We start from the raw sequence: 18637 nt of genomic DNA, 5'->3' as shown, positions 1-18637 counted from the left end.
TAGAGGGAGAGGAAATAAGCCCCTGTTTAGTTGATCATCATAACTTTAACCTGAAAAGGTCTCAAACATTAAGAGGGTGTGAGAAGCCAGTCTTTGAATAACAAACAGCGATTGAGAAATAAATCAATCACCTGTAAGTAAAATTTTACACCATAAGTAAGTGGGCTCAGGAACAGTTTTGATGATGTTCTTCCTGCCCAGGGTTTCTTTTCTTGTGGGGTGATGCAGCGGGGGAGAGGTAGGAGATTTTGTAGGCGTGAATGAAGGCACCTTTGGCAGGTAGCTATGCGGAGGAAAAAATAGGGAGTTAGGGGCCAAGGAGCCCAGTGTTCTAGAAATGGAGGCCAGTAAGAATACATGATGTATCAGACACGGTTGCTCAAAGATGTTATTTAAAGTCTAATTTCTTGCTTCAGTCTAGATAATAACAATAGTATCAGCCAACATTTACTGAGCACCTTCTGTGTGTGGCACTCATTACTTTAGACCAGTCCCCCAAACAACCCTACAAGGTAGTTACTATGACGGTCATCATTCCCATTTTACACGCACAAAACTAAGTTACCTCCTCAATGGCATGGAGGTAATAAGTGATAGAGCCAGTGGCTGAACCCAAATGATTAGGCTCCAGGATTCCTCTACGACTGACTCTGTGTGTGTGTAACATAGCAACATGTATGTTACAATATCTCAAAACACTTTTAGCCAATGGTATACTAGTAAACTGTTTCTCCAGAGCGAAAATCCAGCCCTAAGTGGTCATATTTGCTGACATGTTGGTATAAAAATTACCCCCATGGCTGATTTCAAGGATATGAACAATTAAAGGTTGGCTCCGCTGGTAAAAGCGGGCTCCAAATACAATACTGCTACAGCCTCACGAGAACTCAGTTGAGTGAGCACAGATCGTCTGATACTGCTTCTATTCTGGACTCCTCTTTGGTTTCATTTTCATTTGGTCTTAACAATATGAACAAGAAAGGAAGACAAATCATATTGGTTTTAGTCAGGAGTGGAAAGAAGTACTTGACATTTATGGTGGTTAAGGATTTTGCACAAGTTAGAAAGAAATATCGATTGCTAGCCATTGGCATGGACTTTGTTTTTCTACATCCACCGTAATACCTGATTTTCTCATAAATATTACATGTCACCACCGCACGTTACAGGAACAACATTTTAATTAAAGAAAATAAATGAGCAGCCACATCTAATGCACAGCATAGAAAGGTCACAAGTTTAAATCAGCTGACCAGTTCTTTGGTGCACTGTCCGTGCGTTAGAACTACAAATGACTTCCTGTCCCTTTAACTCAGAAGCAATGGAGTTGATTATGGCAGCTGTAACTTCCACTGTATGCACTGATGATGCGGGAATTGTTTTATCCTTCCAACGGCGCTGCCCGCTCCAAGTATTAACTACTCTCCAAGTATTAAACTGCATTGCTGGCTGCCCCTGGGCTGTGTAAGAACACAGCATATAGCACATATAAACCACGGACAATTCCTATTTTTTGTAGACCTCATTATCTCATATTAACTTCCTAAGACAGGGGTTGAAATTATACTAAACATCAAAATATTCAAGAAAGCAAGCAAAAATTTCACATGTGACTTTTCAGAGGCTTTTTTTTTTTAAAGGTCTAAGTCTCTTAAAAAAAAATAACCAGGAAAATGACATAAACAGATCTGAATTTATCTTCGTAATTAGCATCCAATTAAGATATATATTTATATGTCACCAGCTTTTATTCAAATGAATTTAATTAAACTATTAAGATAAACTAAATGACTTCAGTTATGGCATCACCCAATCATCCAGCATCAGATGTAATGATACTTTAAAAAGTTCAACAACGAAAATTTATGGGCTTTAAGAGTTTATTATAGTCTTCATAATATCTCAATTAAAAATACATTATGCCTATGATTTGTCTCCTGGAACCAAAAAGAATCACTTAAGCCAGTGCTGGTGTTGGAGACAGACATGTTTTTATTGTTCATGTGTATCTAGCACAGGTGAACAGGTGAATATTTCTAGCAACTTCAGGTCAGTGTCCTATGAGAGTAATTCAAAATCTATAACAATTGGAACAGGAACAGAAACTCTACGTGTCATTGGAGTTACCTCCATTATTTGGTATGTGTTATTTTTAGTAAACTTGTTTTAATTTCCATTATATTAGTTACTGTCTCTCTGATCATTTTATTTAAAGAAATGAGGTTAATATTTAGTGTTTCAGGTGGGATTCCTGAATAGAATAAGAAATCTTTTTGAAGTTTTATTACAATTAATACAACATTGATTGCATGAACAATTTCAGAGGGCTGTCCTTGGCCTTTGTTAAATCATTCTTTAGGGTTTGTGCTGGTATGCGGTCCTTGTTCTTATCTTCTTTATTTAAAGATTTTATTTATTTGTTTGAGAGAGAGAGTCTGAGAGGGGAGGGTCAGAGGGAGAAGCAGACTCCGTGCTGAGCAGGGAGCCTGATGCAAGGCTGACTCCTAGGATTCCAGGATCATGACCTGAGCCAAAGGCAGTCACTTAACCAACTGAGCCACCCAGGTGCACCTGTTCTTATCTTCAACTCACCTGCAGGTCTGCAATGCTTTACCCCAAATATACAACAGATACCGAAAAACAACATAGTCAGGGATTTCTCACTATTATTGTTGACAGTGCCAAGAACTGTGAAGAGTCAGAGATTTTACCCTACTTGCTAGCTAACAAGTTAGCCTGCCAGGTTCATGGAAGCTGGCAAAAGACAAGGATACTGGGTCCGAGACAAAGGACTTCCTTGTTTACAGCACAGCAAGCGGCATGATCGTCATATTCAGGTCCCCGCTGGGCCTGTGGGGGTACAGGGAGGTGGGTTCCGGTGGGCACGGCAGCAGTGAGGTTGTATCATTGCTGTGGAAACTCAACTCAGGAAACCCAAATTTTTATAAGGATGTTGCAAGCAAATCTGCCTCACATTTGCCTCAAAAGAAGAGATTATCTTTATTATACCACAAACAAATGGCCCCTTGTCCCCGAAGGGGACACTATCTCAAACAAGGTTCTTGCTGGAGAAATATTCTCCACCAGAACAGAAGCCAGCACCATGCCTGATGGGGAGGTTTGCAGCTCCTACGTGTGAAATATCTCAACTCAGAATACTGTATTCTCTTCCTTATTGGTTTTTGCTAGGAAAAAATGAGATAGAACACAGAAAAGTGCTTACAACTGTTAACTGCTGAATCAACGCAGGCTATTACTATCTAATACTCCACGCACACTCAGATATAAGACCTTGAATACTTGAATTTCCTCCCCATTATAAAAAGCAATATATGCATTTTTTTTTTCCTTTTAGCTTCCATTTTTAAGAACAGTTTCAGGTTCATAGCAAAATCGAGCTGCAAGTTCGTAAAGTTCCCTTAACAGTCCAGTCCCACACACGCACATCTTCTCCTAACCTTACCACCCGCGTCGGGACCCATTGATGGTTACACCCCAGGAACCTAAAATGATGCACGTTCGTCGCCCAAAGTCCTGTAGTTTGCATGAGGGTATTTGTGGTATGATGCGTTCCGTAGGTTTGTACAGCGTACACTGACTTGTATCCAGCACACAGAATCATGCAGAGGAGTTTCACGGCCCTCAAAGTCCTCAGGGTCAGCCTATTCGTCCCACCCTCCTTGCTAAACCCTGACAACTACTGATCTTTTTCTGTCCCCGTAGTAGCGCCTTTTCCAGAATGGCGTAGTTGGAATCAAACTACATATATATGTGCTTATTAAAAGAGAATGATAAGAAGATTCTTAAGAAAGCCATCCATAATGTTCCTACCCAGTAATAACTTTAACTTTTCCATTAATTTCTAACCAGTATCGTTCTACATATCTCTCGGTCTGCTTTTTTAATTCCTTTTGTCCTTTAGAGAGTTCATTTGTCGTAAGTATAACAACCTCCATAAAACTTCTCTACTACTGAGGCATATTTTGTAGATCAGTCAGGAGAGGGTAGTTTGTGCTGGATTACAGTAACAAAGGCTTATTTTCTAACGGTCCATGGCAAGAACACATTTATTTGGGAGTGATTTCAGAGAGACACGGCTGTCATCGTGGGCCGCTGTTCCCTTGCTCGTATGATCAGGCTACAGTTACAAGGATGGAACTAGGATAAGCAGAGTAAAATTACAGATTTGATTGTGCTGTGATTTCCTTCCAGTAAAACTGATCCCAATGCAAAACTGTGGGAGTCCTAGTTATAGCAACTCTCTGATTATTCATCAGCCCTGCACAAAGGCTTATTTCTTGTTCACACTGTGTGTGGCTGTGTGCTATCCCGGGGGTTGCTAGATATGGTCACTCAGTGGCTCCGGTTGATGGGGGCAGCCACAGCACGTCGCGTTGTCTTACTTGAAGAAAAGAAAGCTAGGAAGGGCTCACACTCTGCCCTTGGGATTAAAGCTCCAGAACCTGTTACATGCCTACACCAAATCACCAGGTTCCGGCCACGTGCAGAGCTCGGGATGTTTGGTGAGCAGGATTCCTGACTCTGTGGTTTATGCTGTAGCTGGTAAAAATGAGACTCAAGCCATAGGGTGAGTCACTGTTGCCCTCTTTAAATTAAAAAGAAAAGTTACAGGATGCCTGGGTGGCTTAGTTGGTTAAGTATCTGCCTTTGGCTCAGGTCATGATCTCAGGAGTCCCACATCGGGCTCCTTGATCAGCAGGAAGCCCGCTTCTCCCTCTGCCTGCCATTCCCCCTACTTGTGTGCACGTGCTCTCTCTCTCTCTCTGACAAATAAATAAAATAAAATCTTTAAAAAATTAATAAATTTTAAAAATTAATAAATTTAAAAAATAAATTTTAAATAATTTAAAAAGATTATCAAAGCACATCAATGAAGAGCATGAAATTAACACCATCTCTATATTTGTGGTTAAGGTCTTCTGTTTTGCCTGTTGCACTCAAAAGTACCAAAGACTGGAGTGAAGTTCACCTACAGTAATAATGAAAAAACTTTGATACTGATGACACCCAAATCTCTTCCTTTTTATGATGTTGTTTAAACTGAGTTAAGATAATGTCCCAATTAAAGCCCACTAGACTCCTCCTTTGCTATGTTAGAAACTTTACAGGAGAGGAAAGTTGAAAGTCTGTGAGCTGAAGAAGCAGGAACAGATTTAGGTGGGAGAGCCTTGTGGGTAACTGTGTACCTGCACAGTGCAGAAAACGTGACTAGCAAATCCGAGTGACGACATGCTTGCTCTCAGAATCACTTAAGGTTGATTAATCGGTATGTATGCTAGGACCATTTAATGTCACCTAAGTAGGAGGCAAGTAATAGCACATTTTCTGTCGGGTCAAAGGGAAAAAATCTGGCAGGATAGGGAAGGTGTTGTAATCCTAGCTCTTACCCTTACCCTAAGCTACCTCCCAGCCCTGCATTTCCACAGTGGCACAGCCTGGACAGATGGGAAGGAAACCGCCGACTACTGTTTGCCATAAAAAGTTAGATCATGATCAGTTTTTCCAAGGTTCCCTTCCCCAAGAACTTTCTCACTTTTACCAAGTTTTAGGGAACCAGTTCTAAGTTCCATTTATGATTGGCTCAGTTTTCTTTTTGAACTAATTTCACTAGTTACCTAAGTGTCTCCCCTACCAACCTCATAAACTCTGATAATCAAAATGTCATTAAAGAGGTGAGCTTCCTCTCTGCCCACTGTCACCAGGGACACAAGGAAAAAAAAAAGTATTTCTAGCTTTTTGAAAGAAAAGACAACATGCTTGCAGCATTTAGATAGTATGATATTCAAATCGAGAACTTAAATATTATTTCCAAAGCTAATTCCCTTTTTGTCTTTCTACATTAGATATATGGGGAAATTACTTCCACCAGGAAGAATGTGAGTGGGAGAGAAAATACATTTTAAAAACACAAGTCCCTTGCTTTTGATGTAGGAAAGATGTTAGGTGCAGGGCCAAGGGCCAAGAAAGAATTCTTGCGACATCTTTGGTATAAAAAGGAGGTTTTATTGAAGCACGGGTACAGGTTCCATGGGCAGACAGAGCTGCACTGGGGCCCACTGTATACTTTCAAGTTGGGAGGGAGCGTGTAAGTCTCTAAGGAATTTGGAAGCAAGTTTTCCAGGACCTGGAGGGGGCTAGCTGTTGTTCGGGAAAGGCCATTTATTACCGTCTCCTAAAACCCTAGTCATGAGACCCTTCGGATGTATGGTGAGTCATATGCTTGGGGGATGATTGCCAACACGCATCCAAGGGAGTAGAGCTAAAGGAAGCTTCCAAAGGAATTTTTATATGTTAAAGTAGACTTACAGGATCCTGGGGGTTGGGCTAGGATTGCCATTTGCCCTTAGCAAAGTGTCAACATTGAGGCAGCTAATTTCCTAGAGGAAGGTCACTCTGTCTCAAAGACTTGTCAGTGGGCTGTAAGGAGTGAGGAAATTTCATAATTTTCCTTCTGCCTTTGTTTCCCACATCAGTTTTTATCAGCTAAACTCCTAATCTGCTGGGGAATGACAGGCCATGAAGACTTTCAGTTTAGTTTTTCTGCTGGTACATGGCTGCCGAAAACATTAACCGATAACCAACGGACAACGCTGGGATTCCATCATCCTGCAAGCTTAAATCTGCCTCCTCTCCTTTGTTCCAAGGCCCAGTATCAGATTTAAACAAATCAATACACCACATGAGAATCCTCAAGAGAGTTTCTCTTCTGCTCTGTGAATGTGAGTGAATCTCTAGGATTATTTTCCTAGTAGTTTACAGGCTGCCGTCAGTAGCTGCTAATTCCAGACTTCAGATTCTAATTCGTGAAGCATCTGATTTGGTGGGCTAGTGTTCTGTGAAATGGAGGGATTTGCAATACGACCTCCAAAGGCCAACGCAGCCATAAGAGCATAGAAAAAGGCCGACAAGTTCAGCTTGACAAGAAATGGCTTATCAAGGCGACTCAGGAACAGAAGCGTATCTTGGTCAGCTGCAAGATGAGCAGAGCCCACAAGCCCACCTCCTCTAAAACTCACTTCTTATAGCTCTGGACACTGGCCACCACCTGAGAGGAAACGTTGGAGAATCATAGTCCGATCTCCAGACTGATCACGGAAGTTTTGACCCAAGGATGTACTTAAGAGTGTAGTTAAAAAGAAAGAATGAGTGTATGTGTGTGTGTGTGTGTGTGTGTGTGTGTGTGTTTGTGTTTGGCAGAACTCCCGAGGTCACACAGCCATCCTGGGGGCACACTTTCAAGATGACTTTAGTCGGGTTCTCACAGCTGGAGCAGAGGGTGTTTGTGAAGAGGTTCTCTGAACAGTTACACACAGCAAGGTCTGAGAGCAAGGGAATTAAAAGCATCCTCAAAACTATAGCTCTCTAGCCCTAAATTATAAAGAACACTGAATACTAAAATGAGTTGGAAAAAATCAGAGCAGATCTACGAGAGTTTGAGGACAATATTCTACACACAGGTTTATGTAACAGATAACGGTTTTGAAGGAAAAGATGAGCTGAGAAGGCACACAGACAACTCTCTGGCGGGCGGTCGGACAGCTGATGGCGTGCCGAGGAAAACAGGCACAGCCAGACGCCCTTTTACTGCCCTATTTCCAACTGCAGTCACCAAACGACGCCCAAGAGGTCAGTAACACTATAGTATCGAGCCTGTTCCCTAATACATTTTCACAACGAATTCTCAATACTAAGTATTAGTAGCTAAAAGATCAGACATTTTTGTGACTAAAGAGGCTTCACGCACTGAGAACTCCATCACAGGGGGAAAAAAAAAAAACAAAGAAAATCAACACAATTGCTCATCAGAAGATTTGCCCATACCTTCCAATACATGCAAAACAAACCCGCCTTTATTATTAAGGGCATTCTTTCCCCCTCAAACTGGTAGGGAGCCATATGCAAAACGAATCATCGGTGATAAGAGATCATCATTGTAAGTCAATGAAACTGAATCAGGACTAATCATGATGACTCACCGTTATTTTGATTTTTGGGTCTAAAAAACTTGGACACTCTCATTAGTTTAAGTATCCAAATACACATTATTTCCTTTGTCCTTAATACGTCACTGTGGAAATCAATCCCCAAGGTAGCAATGTCTTGGAACGTTGAGCAGAAATCCAAATAGCACTTAAAATGTAAACGTATACAAAACACACGCATACATATTCACGTTCGGGGCATAGACGAAGCTTAAATAAAAAGATCCCAAGAACCACGTCGATACAGAAAGGGAAAGTGCTGCTTCAGCACACATTTATTTTTGTGCCTATTTTACACAAGGAAGGTGGGATGCGTGAGGCATAGAATCCGACGACAGTGAGTCACCTTTCCAGCCTTCGTTTCTTCCCTCTTTAAACAGAGATGCCGACGGAAAAGACGGATTAGATGCAGTCTACTTTTTCTTCAGTTGGCTGGTTTTTTAGAGAATTATAAACCATGAAACTGAACTGAGTAAATGTGGGAAGTTTACTGCAAGCAGCACCTGGGGCCAAGAGAAGAGAAAGTCGTCCGGGTCAACAGAAGACGCACATCTTTACAGCCAACACAGACGCACGCGGCTCCTTCGCCGGCCGCCGGCTGTCGTGGACCCGAAGTCAGCGGAGCCACAGGGGAGCTGCGCGGTACTGATAAGCTGACCAGGCCGGAGAGGAGAGAGGGTGGGGAAAAGCCATCTCTTCCAACCTCAGAGTACAGGCCGGGTGTCTGCTGGTACACACGCACGCTGACTTTGCTACTACTGTTTTACTCTGGCTTCATGACCTTTTCTTAGTAAAAACAATTTAGGCAAGTGCTAAAAATTTTAGTTCCCTAGCCACTCAGACATGCCCCTCATTCAGCCCCAACCCTCCCTCCATCCTGCTCCCTGTTCTTCTCCATTCTTCTCCCACAGGAACAGCTGTTTCTCAAGATACCTGAGTCTACCCCAGTGCACCTTACCGCCTCCCCCTCTATGGCAATGCGGGTCTCTTCCCCGGTCCAAACACCCGCACGGTCCCCTTCTAATGCCGCCGCTTTAGAGAACCAGTCAATTTAAAATTCATCTACAATTACATAATTGTCATTTGTACATCTTGTTAAATCCAACTTTGAGCCTTCTGAGGTTTATTTATGATGGACTCAATCAAACTGACTTATTTTAAACATAAAGCCTCCCCCACACCCCGGCCATCACTTTTATTGACTTTGGTATTTCAGTACTTAAAAAAGAATAAGGAATTCCTCAAACAAGTTTTTCAAATACAGAACTGTGGGAAGGAAAAGATCAAAGGACAATAATAAGCAGTCGAACCTAATAAGTTATATTGATCAGTAAGCCGTGGATCTTCCTCATCTGAAAATTCGCTAACGAGAAGCGGCAGTGGTTGGTCTTGAAACTCTGAAACTGTGACAGGCTCGTATGGAAAGTAAATGAAGCAAAAGACATGCCTCAAATGCGGTGCAAAAATAATTCTGCCGACTTCTTTGGTTTACTAATTAGTAATACAGTTGGTACCTTGGAGCCCCAAGATCTAAATGACTAAGACATTAATATAATGAATGGAAAAGCAGCAGGGAAGATCAGTTGTCCCTATCGACCTCCAATTAATAAAAGCATTTGACTGGAGTAGCCCATGTCAGCAGGCCCCGGAGCTGAAGCTGAACTTCACAGCAGACTCATGTCAGAGTTAAGAACGATGAGCCCAACGCTGGGTCATAAGCACGGAGAGTCAGCCAGACTGGGGGTGGGGGTGGGGGATCAGGTGTATTTAAGCACTCTGGGGGTCCTGACAGATCAAGAGTTAACACTGACCCAGTGCCTACCCCATAGAGTCCCTGTTCTTCAATGGATAGGAGCAAGTTACACCACCATATTTCATAGAGTATGTTTTCAACAACATTTACAAGTTCACGCAAATACAAATTCCAAATAAAACTCACCATAACTTCCAGTCACATTGGCACATATCACGGCCCCAAAGAAGTTTGGAAAATACTTCTGAATTCTGGAAATCACTTTCTGGCAGGCTACGGTTGGATCTTCTCCTCTTCTCATATAGTCTACAGCTTGGTAGCTGATTTAAACAGAGGCATAACTTTAGTATCACAGAGTCAACAGAGTCCAAATTTGTGACCTGAAGTTAGAAACCTAAAACCATCGGAACGGCCACATTTGATAAAATACATAAGGAGAAGTCAGTAATTCCTGTGAAAGCGTCAACATGAAGGCAAGTAAACCTTGATACAATGTCTATCTTTTCAACTCATCTACCCCTTCATTTTAAATGCCTGTTCTTTTTGGCTCTGGCTGGTAACTGGTACATAGTCATAGCGGCCAGAAGTCCTAAAGAAGAGTGATTACATTTAAGTAAGAAATGGGGCTACAGGGGCGCCTGGGTGGCTCAGTGGGTTGGGCCTCTCGCTTCGGCTCAGGTCATGATCCCAGGATCCGGGATCGAGCCCCACATCGGGCTCTCTGCTCCGCGGGGAGCCTGCTTCCTCCTCTCTCTCTGCCTGCCTCTCTGCCTAGTTGTGATTTCTCTCTGTCAAATAAATAAAATATTTAAAAAAAAAAAAAAAAGAAATGGGGCTACAATTGAGGGGGGAAATGGTGGGCATGCACACAACATCCAGTTGTAGTCACTGTCTTTCAGTAATTAATTGTACACAGCGACTGCCTTTCGTGCTTTTATCAATTACCACAGTTCTTTTACTCGGTGGCCTTACATAAATGATTTAAATGCATCGTAAGTATTTTCATCTGTGAAGTAAAGTAAGAAATACTCTATTTCAGAGGACGATGATGACTAAAATTATCGCCATCGAAAATAAGAGGTGAAGGGTATGGAAGCAGAATTTCTAGAAAGCTCCTGTGCACACAAACTCAGCCTGGCACAGTTATTTTCTGTCTTGACAGACACCATCTCCGGTCGAGATCTGGAAGGTCCTAAAAGGGAGAAGTCACACCTGGGAAGAAAGCGCATCAGAACGTCGCCGTCGCCAGTGGCTGCAGCCGCCCCCACGCTGTCCTCCGCGTAGGCACCCGCTCCCGGGATTGGCGAATCTCCTACTCGACTTTGTGAGGGCACAGCACAAAAATTTAGGACAGGAAAAGCAAGGGTGAATGCCGTCGTATTTTACGAGACGTTTCAACAATAGGGGGTGTTCCTACTTTGCCGCTGATGATTGTGTTAAGTTAATTCTTCATCAGAACTCAGGGAGCAAAGATTCTCATTAGTTTTTCAACAAAGGTTGCCACAAACCTCAGTTAATGATGTAAGAATCAGGTGCCAGCTCGTTAGATATCAAGATGGCACAGATTCTTACAATGATTACCTTAATAATCTTACAATTATTGAAAAATTCTTATTCAATTATTACCATCCTTTACCATCGAATTTCTGGACTATCTCAATAGGTTCCGATTGGTTTCCCTCAGCTACAATCGATTCCTGCTTTCTCTCTCATGTGCCAGTATTTTACCAAGGTTCTTCCTTGGAATAAACCTTGGATGTTTTTCTACTACTTCAAAATACAATCCAGAAATCCTTAAACTGACTCAGGACCTCCTGCAAGGTGCCAAAGCCACCTCTGCCCCCGTCCCCCCCAAGCACCTGACATCCATGCAATTTCCCTTCTTCTGGTGGGAGCCCTGCCCCGAGCAGCTGCGACCCCAGGTCTGTGCGTGCCTGAGCCCGGGTGCTCGCTTCCCTTCCCCAGGCTCGGGCTGGGCCCCCAGCCTCTCTCTGCTGGCCTCTCCCCAGCTGACTGCCCGGCTGACTCACCCCCCCCCCCCCCCCCCCGCCTGCCATCCCTGAGCTCCAGGGCAGGGGTAGCAGCTACTCCTTTGCTCGCCTCCACATTTCTTTGTCCCGGCGGTGAGGGTGGGGTTGAGCTCTACTTTTTGCCTCTCTCAGGAGCACCTGCACGTGCCGCTTTATGCTCAGTGTGTATTTGTGAGACCGCTTCTTTTGGAAACACTAACCCAGGTATTTTGAATTTTATACCGTTTGTAGATGTACCAGCAGCAGTGCGTCCCAGCTTATGGACCACGACCATGCCTAGAAGGTAAAAAAAAAAAAAAAAAGAAAGAAAGAAAATCACTGTAGCTTTGTCAGCTCTGAGGTTTACCTCAAATATAAACAAATACTTGAGCAGCTGGTAATATAAGTATCCTCATTCAATAATTTTGGGTAGAAGAAAACAGGACACTCAGGAATGCTGAACATTATACCCCTTGCCTAATTTGTACTGTTTCGGAACCCACTGTCATAGTCTCATCTGTCAGACTTTCTAGAGGCTTACTCTTCACATTGCCCAGTTACCTTTCCAAGGTAATTCCAGACAAGTCTTTGACACAGAATAATGGAAATTTTCAACAGGACAGCTTGGCAAACATACAATTATTAAAGAACTACCTATCAAAGAGGGGTGCCTCGGAAGAGCATGCGACTGTTGATCCGAGCGGCATGAGTTCGAGCCCTGGGTTGGTGTAGAGATACTTAAATAAATGAATAAATAAAATCTTAAAAAAAAAAACAAAACCCTACATATCAAAAAAAGATTTAAAAATCTACAAGTGCTTAAACATGAGATTTTAGGGGCCTTTTGTAATTTACCTAAATGTATACAGATGCAATGGAAAGAAAATTGTGTGTGTGTGTGTGTGTGTGTGTACACATACGCACATATGTATATATGGCCTCACTTGGCAGCCGAAACAGTTAAAACCACCTTCTGGCTGGATGAAGAACTTAAGAACTATAGACAGACAATTAAAAATGGCTGAACTTTAACCATAAAAATTATGTAAAAGACAAATTACCAATTGTATCATGACCGTAGTTATCTCCTGTTTCTTTACGGGTAGGACCTTCTTGCTTGAAGAAACTAGGTGGCTTGTAAGGCCCACAGTATTTTGAAGGATCTGGAACAACATTCTGTGAACAAGATTTAAGTTTTAGTTTTTAGAAAGGTTCATTTTAGCAACTGGCAAGTAGTCACATACAATGATGAAACATTAGTAAGAAATCCAAATGATGTCTGGTGACTGAAAGGTATGAATTAAAAACAAAAGATCAGCTAAGATTTATGTGAACAGATGGATATAATTTTATTTAATACCGAGTCTAGTCTCAGAATTATATAATATAGAATAGACATCAATATTGCCTGGAAAAGATCCCCGATTTTTCTCTTAAATGGCTAAAGTTCTCCACATGACGGTAGATATAAATGAAGATTTTTGTATTAGATCTTAATCCTCAAAGGAATTAGGTACACAGCCTGACCTTTAAATTTCAGGATTTGTTCTCTGGCCAAAGAAGAATTCTGAGATTTAAAGCAAAATCTATTTTAAAACCCTCTTTATTTCAAAGCTGGGTTCATGTGAACATATTCTAAGTGGTACTCAGATTCCTCTATGGATTTAAAGATACAAGAAAATGATTCAAATTCATAAATTTAGGTTGTGCATATGGATTAGTATTTAATCAGGAACCTGCTACTCAGGTCTTACTCATTAGTGCCCCTGCTGCCTCCCCTGACCCAGTTGTATACACTAGCCTCTTTCAAATGCTAACCCCCGAGACTTGCTGGTTACTCAAAGGTAATGAGGATTTGGGAGAAGACACAGATGAGAGACTAAGGTAGTCCACAGAAGGTTCTGGACGGCAAAGACAAACAGATTTATGCTAAAAGTCCCATTGATTTAAAGATAAATGATCCCACCACTAACACACTAGTCACCTAATAGTATAGATCCAGCCAATAAGGGCAAGATACTGGGCATACTTCATACACATAAATTTTTTTTTTTTTTTTTAAGATTTATTTATTTGACAGAGAGAAATCACAAGAGAGGCAGGCAGAGAGAGAGGAAGGGAAGCAGGCTCTCCGCTGAGCAGAGAGCCCGATGTGGGACTTGATCCCAGGACCCCGAGATCATGACCTGAGCTGAAGGCAGCGGCTTAACCCACTGAGCCACCCAGGCGCCCCCATGCACATAAAATTTAAGAAATATTTTAGACAAATGGTTTCTAAACTCTGATTTTTTTTTTTTTTTTTTTGACTTGGAACCTTTTGTAGCAAGGAAATACAAACAGACCCTTTCTGACCGAGGCCACCCCCTCTTTCCCACAGCAGAGCGGTCCCAGTTTGAGACCTGTTGCCAGGATCCAGGAGCTCCTCAACAAACGTATTTAGCACAAGCTGAAGAACGTTCTGGAATATCCATGCCCCGGGAGTCGACTTAAATCGTTGGTTCTCAAGTGCAACCAGGGTAATAACCAGCACTTTATGAACAGGTAGCCAACAGAGAGCAGACGGGATGTCGGTCATATTGTCTGGCAATTTGCTTTTAACAAATTGGGTCTACATACCCTCCAGTGGTTTGGCTGGCAATTCCGAGCAAGCCAGTCTGAGTGAAGGGCTCGAGAAGCAGTGGTAGATAAGTCCTCACTGATAAACCCCATACTTTCAGCAAACTTGGTGGCTAGAGATTAGGAAGAAAAGAAGAAGGTAAATTAGTTAAGCACTGCCTTCTAAATAAAATACGCGTCCAGGAAGCATTCTTGGTTAGCAGTCTCTCAAGTGGGTGCACACAAGGACTTTGGGAAGAATATTCAGAGACAGACAGTTTTAAGGACATCAGTTTCTGGGTCTCAACATGCCACATGTCTCATCTGATCTCCTGGAGATCCGGGGGTGTATATTATGACAGTTCTTGGTTCTCTTTTCCACCCCCCTTCACGATTTCCCTTTTTGCACACCCGTCTCACCACGCAAGAATCTTACTATTCTAACCAGGGCGCGGTGCCCGGCGCTGAGACACTAACCAAAGAGCCAGCTGGACTCCACGCGTGAGTGACAGACCCTCTAGCTGGTCAGGCAGTTTTTCATTCGTCCTTTGGCAAAAGTGAAGGACGCCTAACTGTGGAGTTCGCTAATTCATGCCTTAAGAGTAGTTTTGTTTATAGATCACTGCACGATCTTTGGTGTACAACTTGGGAGACATTCAAGCAAGAGACGCTGCCATAGCAGAACCGCTCTGGTGCCCGTCCTTGGCTGGGATGAACGCTCCATCTCACACGATACAGTGAATTCAGGGAGAGAAATGTTGTGGCTCACGCTTCCGCCCAGCCATGACCTATGTACAGATAATGAACTAGGTTTTTCAAATCCCATTTTAAAGATGAAGGAAGTGTGAATTTATAAGTAACTTACCTGAGGGTAAATGGATGCTACATAAAACAGCTGGAATTTGAACTCGGGTCGGCTTTGATCGATTTTATTAGTTCACAGTGAGGAACAGAAGAGACAGAGGACTAGATAAAGCTTCAGGGTCACAAAAACATACCTGACTCTCCCACTAACAGCGTGTGCGCTGTATGTTCCAGCACTTTCCGAGCCACACCAATCGCATTTTTAATTCTCCTGAGATCTCCGACCGCTCCTACATTCATAGTCGTGCTGCAAGGAAAAAAGTGCATACAACTGATTAAAGTATTTTCAGAGGTTCAAAGATAAAACAGTACTGGTTTACTGGGAGCAACAGTTTTGTAGGATAAATGCCACCGTCTCAACGTTACACAGACTAGCACACGCGTGAAGTTCATACAAATTCCCACAAGCAGATGAAGACAGACCACAAGTCCAACTACCACGTACGACAACAGGACTGCCATTCTGTTTCTCCTGATTCTTCTTCTTTTTTTTTTTTTTTAAGATTTTACTTATTTGCAGAGATAGAGGCAGGCAGAGAGAGCGGGGGAAGCAGGCTCCCCGCTGAGCAGAGAGCCCAGTGCACCCCTTGATCCCAGCACCCTGAGATCATGACCTGAGCTGAAGGCAGAGGCTTAACCCACTGAGCCACCCAGGCGGCCCACTCCTGACTCAGTTTAAATGCGGCTTCTGAAAGGGGGTTTTAAGGCTTTGGGCCATTCGCAGCTTGGGATTCTGTATGTTCTAAGACTACCTACTTCCATGTGATATTTCTATGATGATGATGAGGGGGAAACTCCTTGTGTCTGGACCAGCCAGGTACAATGAACTAGGGGGTTTGACTTGACAAAGCTTACGCAGGCCTCTGTCTTGCTCTCAGTAGGTTCTTCGATGTTCTTACCCGTCCATGATCATGGCGTCCAGTGTGGTTTCTCCGAGCTCATCGGGACTCCCTCCAAAGCCCACGGTGCCGTCACACTGCTCCCGCTCACACACGGCACAGCCCTGCTCAACTGCATCCAGGGCAGAGCCTCCAGAGGCTAACGTCCTCCATGCTGTAACCAAATCCCGGGAGTGCTGGCTTACATACTGACTTTTCCTCTCAGTGCCACATGCAACAAACCAGAAACGTTTTGAGAACTCATATAAAAAAAAATTCACATTTACACTAAGTTACACAGAATTCTAGTTTAGTAAACACTACAAAGGAAGGATGTAGACAAAATTATATAATGCAACTATTTACAGTGGAGAATTTAAGGCCTGGTTACTGACAGACAGTGAGTGGTGGTTTTTTTTACTTGGTAATATTTCTATGCTGTGTAAGGAACGTCTTCTCTCCTTCAGTTTTATAAGTGAAGCCACTAAAAGGCAGTTAAATAGAAAATTCATTAAATCATAGTCTTATAAATTTCTTCTGCATTATTAGATTATTAAAAATATATACAGCTTGTGCTTTTATTGAGGTAACGTCAGCCACAACAAGTCTCAATAACCACATCCTAACAGCAAATAATTACAACGTGGGCTTCACATTGCTTCTCCGTCCTCTAATGTGCACAACAGCTTTTCAGGTAAGTACTGTACAATTACTGTCCTCATTTTAAGTAGGAGGAAGCAGACTGGAGAGGTTAAGTAGCATGTTCAAGGTCACACAACTGGTAGGTAGCAGAGCCGGGATTCAAAAGCCATTTTGGCTCCAGTGACCATGATTTTAGCAGTATTTTTTTTCTGTGAAGTCCCCATGGCGGGGGGGGGGGGGGGGGGGGGGGGGGGGGGGGGGGGGGGGATCTTTGATGGTCAAGGTCTTCATTAAGAAAAATAGAATTCTTTGAAGGGAAGCGGCTATTAATGGTCATTTTAAGTTTTACTACTGGACCTGCAGGCTTTAAAGTATATTTCAAGAAGTTCCCCCTTTCACTACAGGCGACCTTTATATGTCCCCTGCCTTGGCTGCTGGACTTCCTGTTCCGTCTCCTCACTGCAGCAATCTGCCTTGTTTTTTCACTTCGTCTGAAACATATGCGCGGCCTAGAGTTGACACTTAGCTCCACCAAATTCCGGAGCCAATTCTGCCCCAATAAGTTGTATTAGCAATGGGGGAGGAGTCTGAAATTACTCTTGGGGTAGTTGGTCTTGGAGTGAATGAGACAAAGCGTCAATACATGAATAAATGACAAGATCATGGTATGTACAGGATTGAATCAAAGCACAGAATATAGGAACCTAACTCCAACTGGGCATAAGGGCAGTAAATCAAGGACGGCTTCCTGAAAGAGGTGATAGGTAAGTGGTTCTCAATCTTGGCTGCAAATCAAAATCACTTAGGAAGCCTCAACAAACCCAAACAACACAGAGGTCCTGTTTCCAGCAGTTAAATGAAAATCTCAGGAGGTAGGGATCAGGCACGGGTATTTAAACTAGCTTCACAGATGATTTTAACGGCCAAGACTGAAACACTGTTACTTCCCGGTGGCAACCACATCATGCCAGCATGTACCAACAACAAAAAGTAAATGTAAAAAGAGTATGTGTGCTTTAGAAAATTAACAGCTGTTTGCAAAGCTGCAGCTGAGTTCAGGGTACTGGGGAGAGCTGAAGGGTTAGACAGGTGGAAAGGTGACAAGAGACAGAATGGATGTCAGGTACGACAGCGGAGGCGCCCCGGAGGAGGCCCTAGCAGCTGTAGGCCAGCAACAGGGTGGAAAACAAGCAAGCGCGGGGCCGAACGGGGAGCGGAGGGCAGATCGTGACGTGACGAGGACGTGAAAAGCAGCAGCGGCAGGCAGGGCTCGGGGTCCACTGCTAGAGGCGCCGCGGTGCAGGAGGCTGCGGGGGCGCTGGCCCAGGCCCGCGCGCGTGCCCGCCGCGGGGGGTGGGGGGGAGTGTCAGCCGGCCGGTCTCCCCCCAGCCGGCCAGCCCTCGCAGCGCAGTCCCCGCCCCCGGCCGCCGCCCCGCACCTGCTTCGGTTGCATTCTTAAAAGGCCAAGTGTTGAGGACCAGGGGCAGAGCGCCGGGGCTGTGCGCGAGGCCCGCGCCGAGCACGAGCGGCACCAGGAGCAGAGAAGGGCTCCACAGCCGCGCCATGGCCCCGCGCCCGGCGGTGAAGGGGTGGGGCCGCCGGCTGCCCGCGGAGCTCGTGATCCCGGTGCCCCGCCCAGCCCGCGGCCCGGCTCCCTCTACTCTCGCGAGACCTGGCCGCCGCGGGCCGCGGGCCGCGGGAGCGCGGGAACCTTGGCTCTGCATTCCGGGGCTCTTGCGTTCTTATGCAGATTTCTTCTTCTAATTCTTTTTTTTTTTTTTTTTAATTAACCGAGTTATTGCTTTCCCCCACTGTGAAAGGCAGACTGAGCGTAGAATGAATTTATGCAGCCCCGGATTGCGTTAGGACGATTTTCGTTCGGTTTCCGCTCAC

At 43.8% G+C, this 18637-nt stretch overlaps 1 protein-coding gene across 2 annotated transcripts; it reads right to left on the bottom strand.

Annotated features, from left to right (window-relative positions):
* Positions 1-8245: 8245 nt before the first annotated feature.
* AGA (aspartylglucosaminidase) lies at positions 8246-18350 on the bottom strand. Of its 2 annotated transcripts, none has more exons than XM_045998404.1 (9): positions 18183-18350; positions 16124-16277; positions 15359-15471; positions 14382-14494; positions 12827-12941; positions 11987-12062; positions 10969-11076; positions 9943-10076; positions 8246-8506 (listed from the first exon to the last, which is right to left on the bottom strand). In XM_045998404.1, exons 1-9 carry the CDS (start codon positions 18307-18309, stop codon positions 8406-8408), a joined length of 1041 nt encoding a protein of 346 aa, XP_045854360.1. In that variant the 5' UTR covers positions 18310-18350; the 3' UTR covers positions 8246-8405. The 2 variants fall into 2 exon arrangements, with proteins under 2 accessions (XP_045854360.1, XP_045854361.1); XM_045998405.1 differs by having other exon boundaries at positions 10969-11068; positions 12009-12062.
* Between the last annotated feature and the right edge of the window lie 287 nt (positions 18351-18637).

Source organism: Meles meles, chromosome 2 (genome assembly GCF_922984935.1).
Source record: "Meles meles chromosome 2, mMelMel3.1 paternal haplotype, whole genome shotgun sequence".
In the NCBI taxonomy this organism is placed as follows: Eukaryota; Metazoa; Chordata; class Mammalia; order Carnivora; family Mustelidae; genus Meles; species Meles meles.
Note: the sequence above shows the minus strand (reverse complement) of the source record. Positions and strands in the feature narration are given on the sequence as shown.

Excerpts from the sequence above, each read along its gene's own strand:
- AGA (XM_045998404.1), bottom strand. The coding sequence starts at position 18,309 with ATGGCGCGGCTGTGGAGCCCTTCTCTGCTCCTGGTGCCGCTCGTGCTC. Across the intron at positions 15,472-16,123 it reads GACGCCATGATCATGGACGG|CACGACTATGAATGTAGGAG; the intron begins GTAAGAACATCG and ends TTTTCCTTGCAG. Across the intron at positions 10,077-10,968 it reads CTGATGCGCTTTCTTCCCAG|CTACCAAGCTGTAGACTATA; the intron begins GTGTGACTTCTC and ends TGTTTAAATCAG.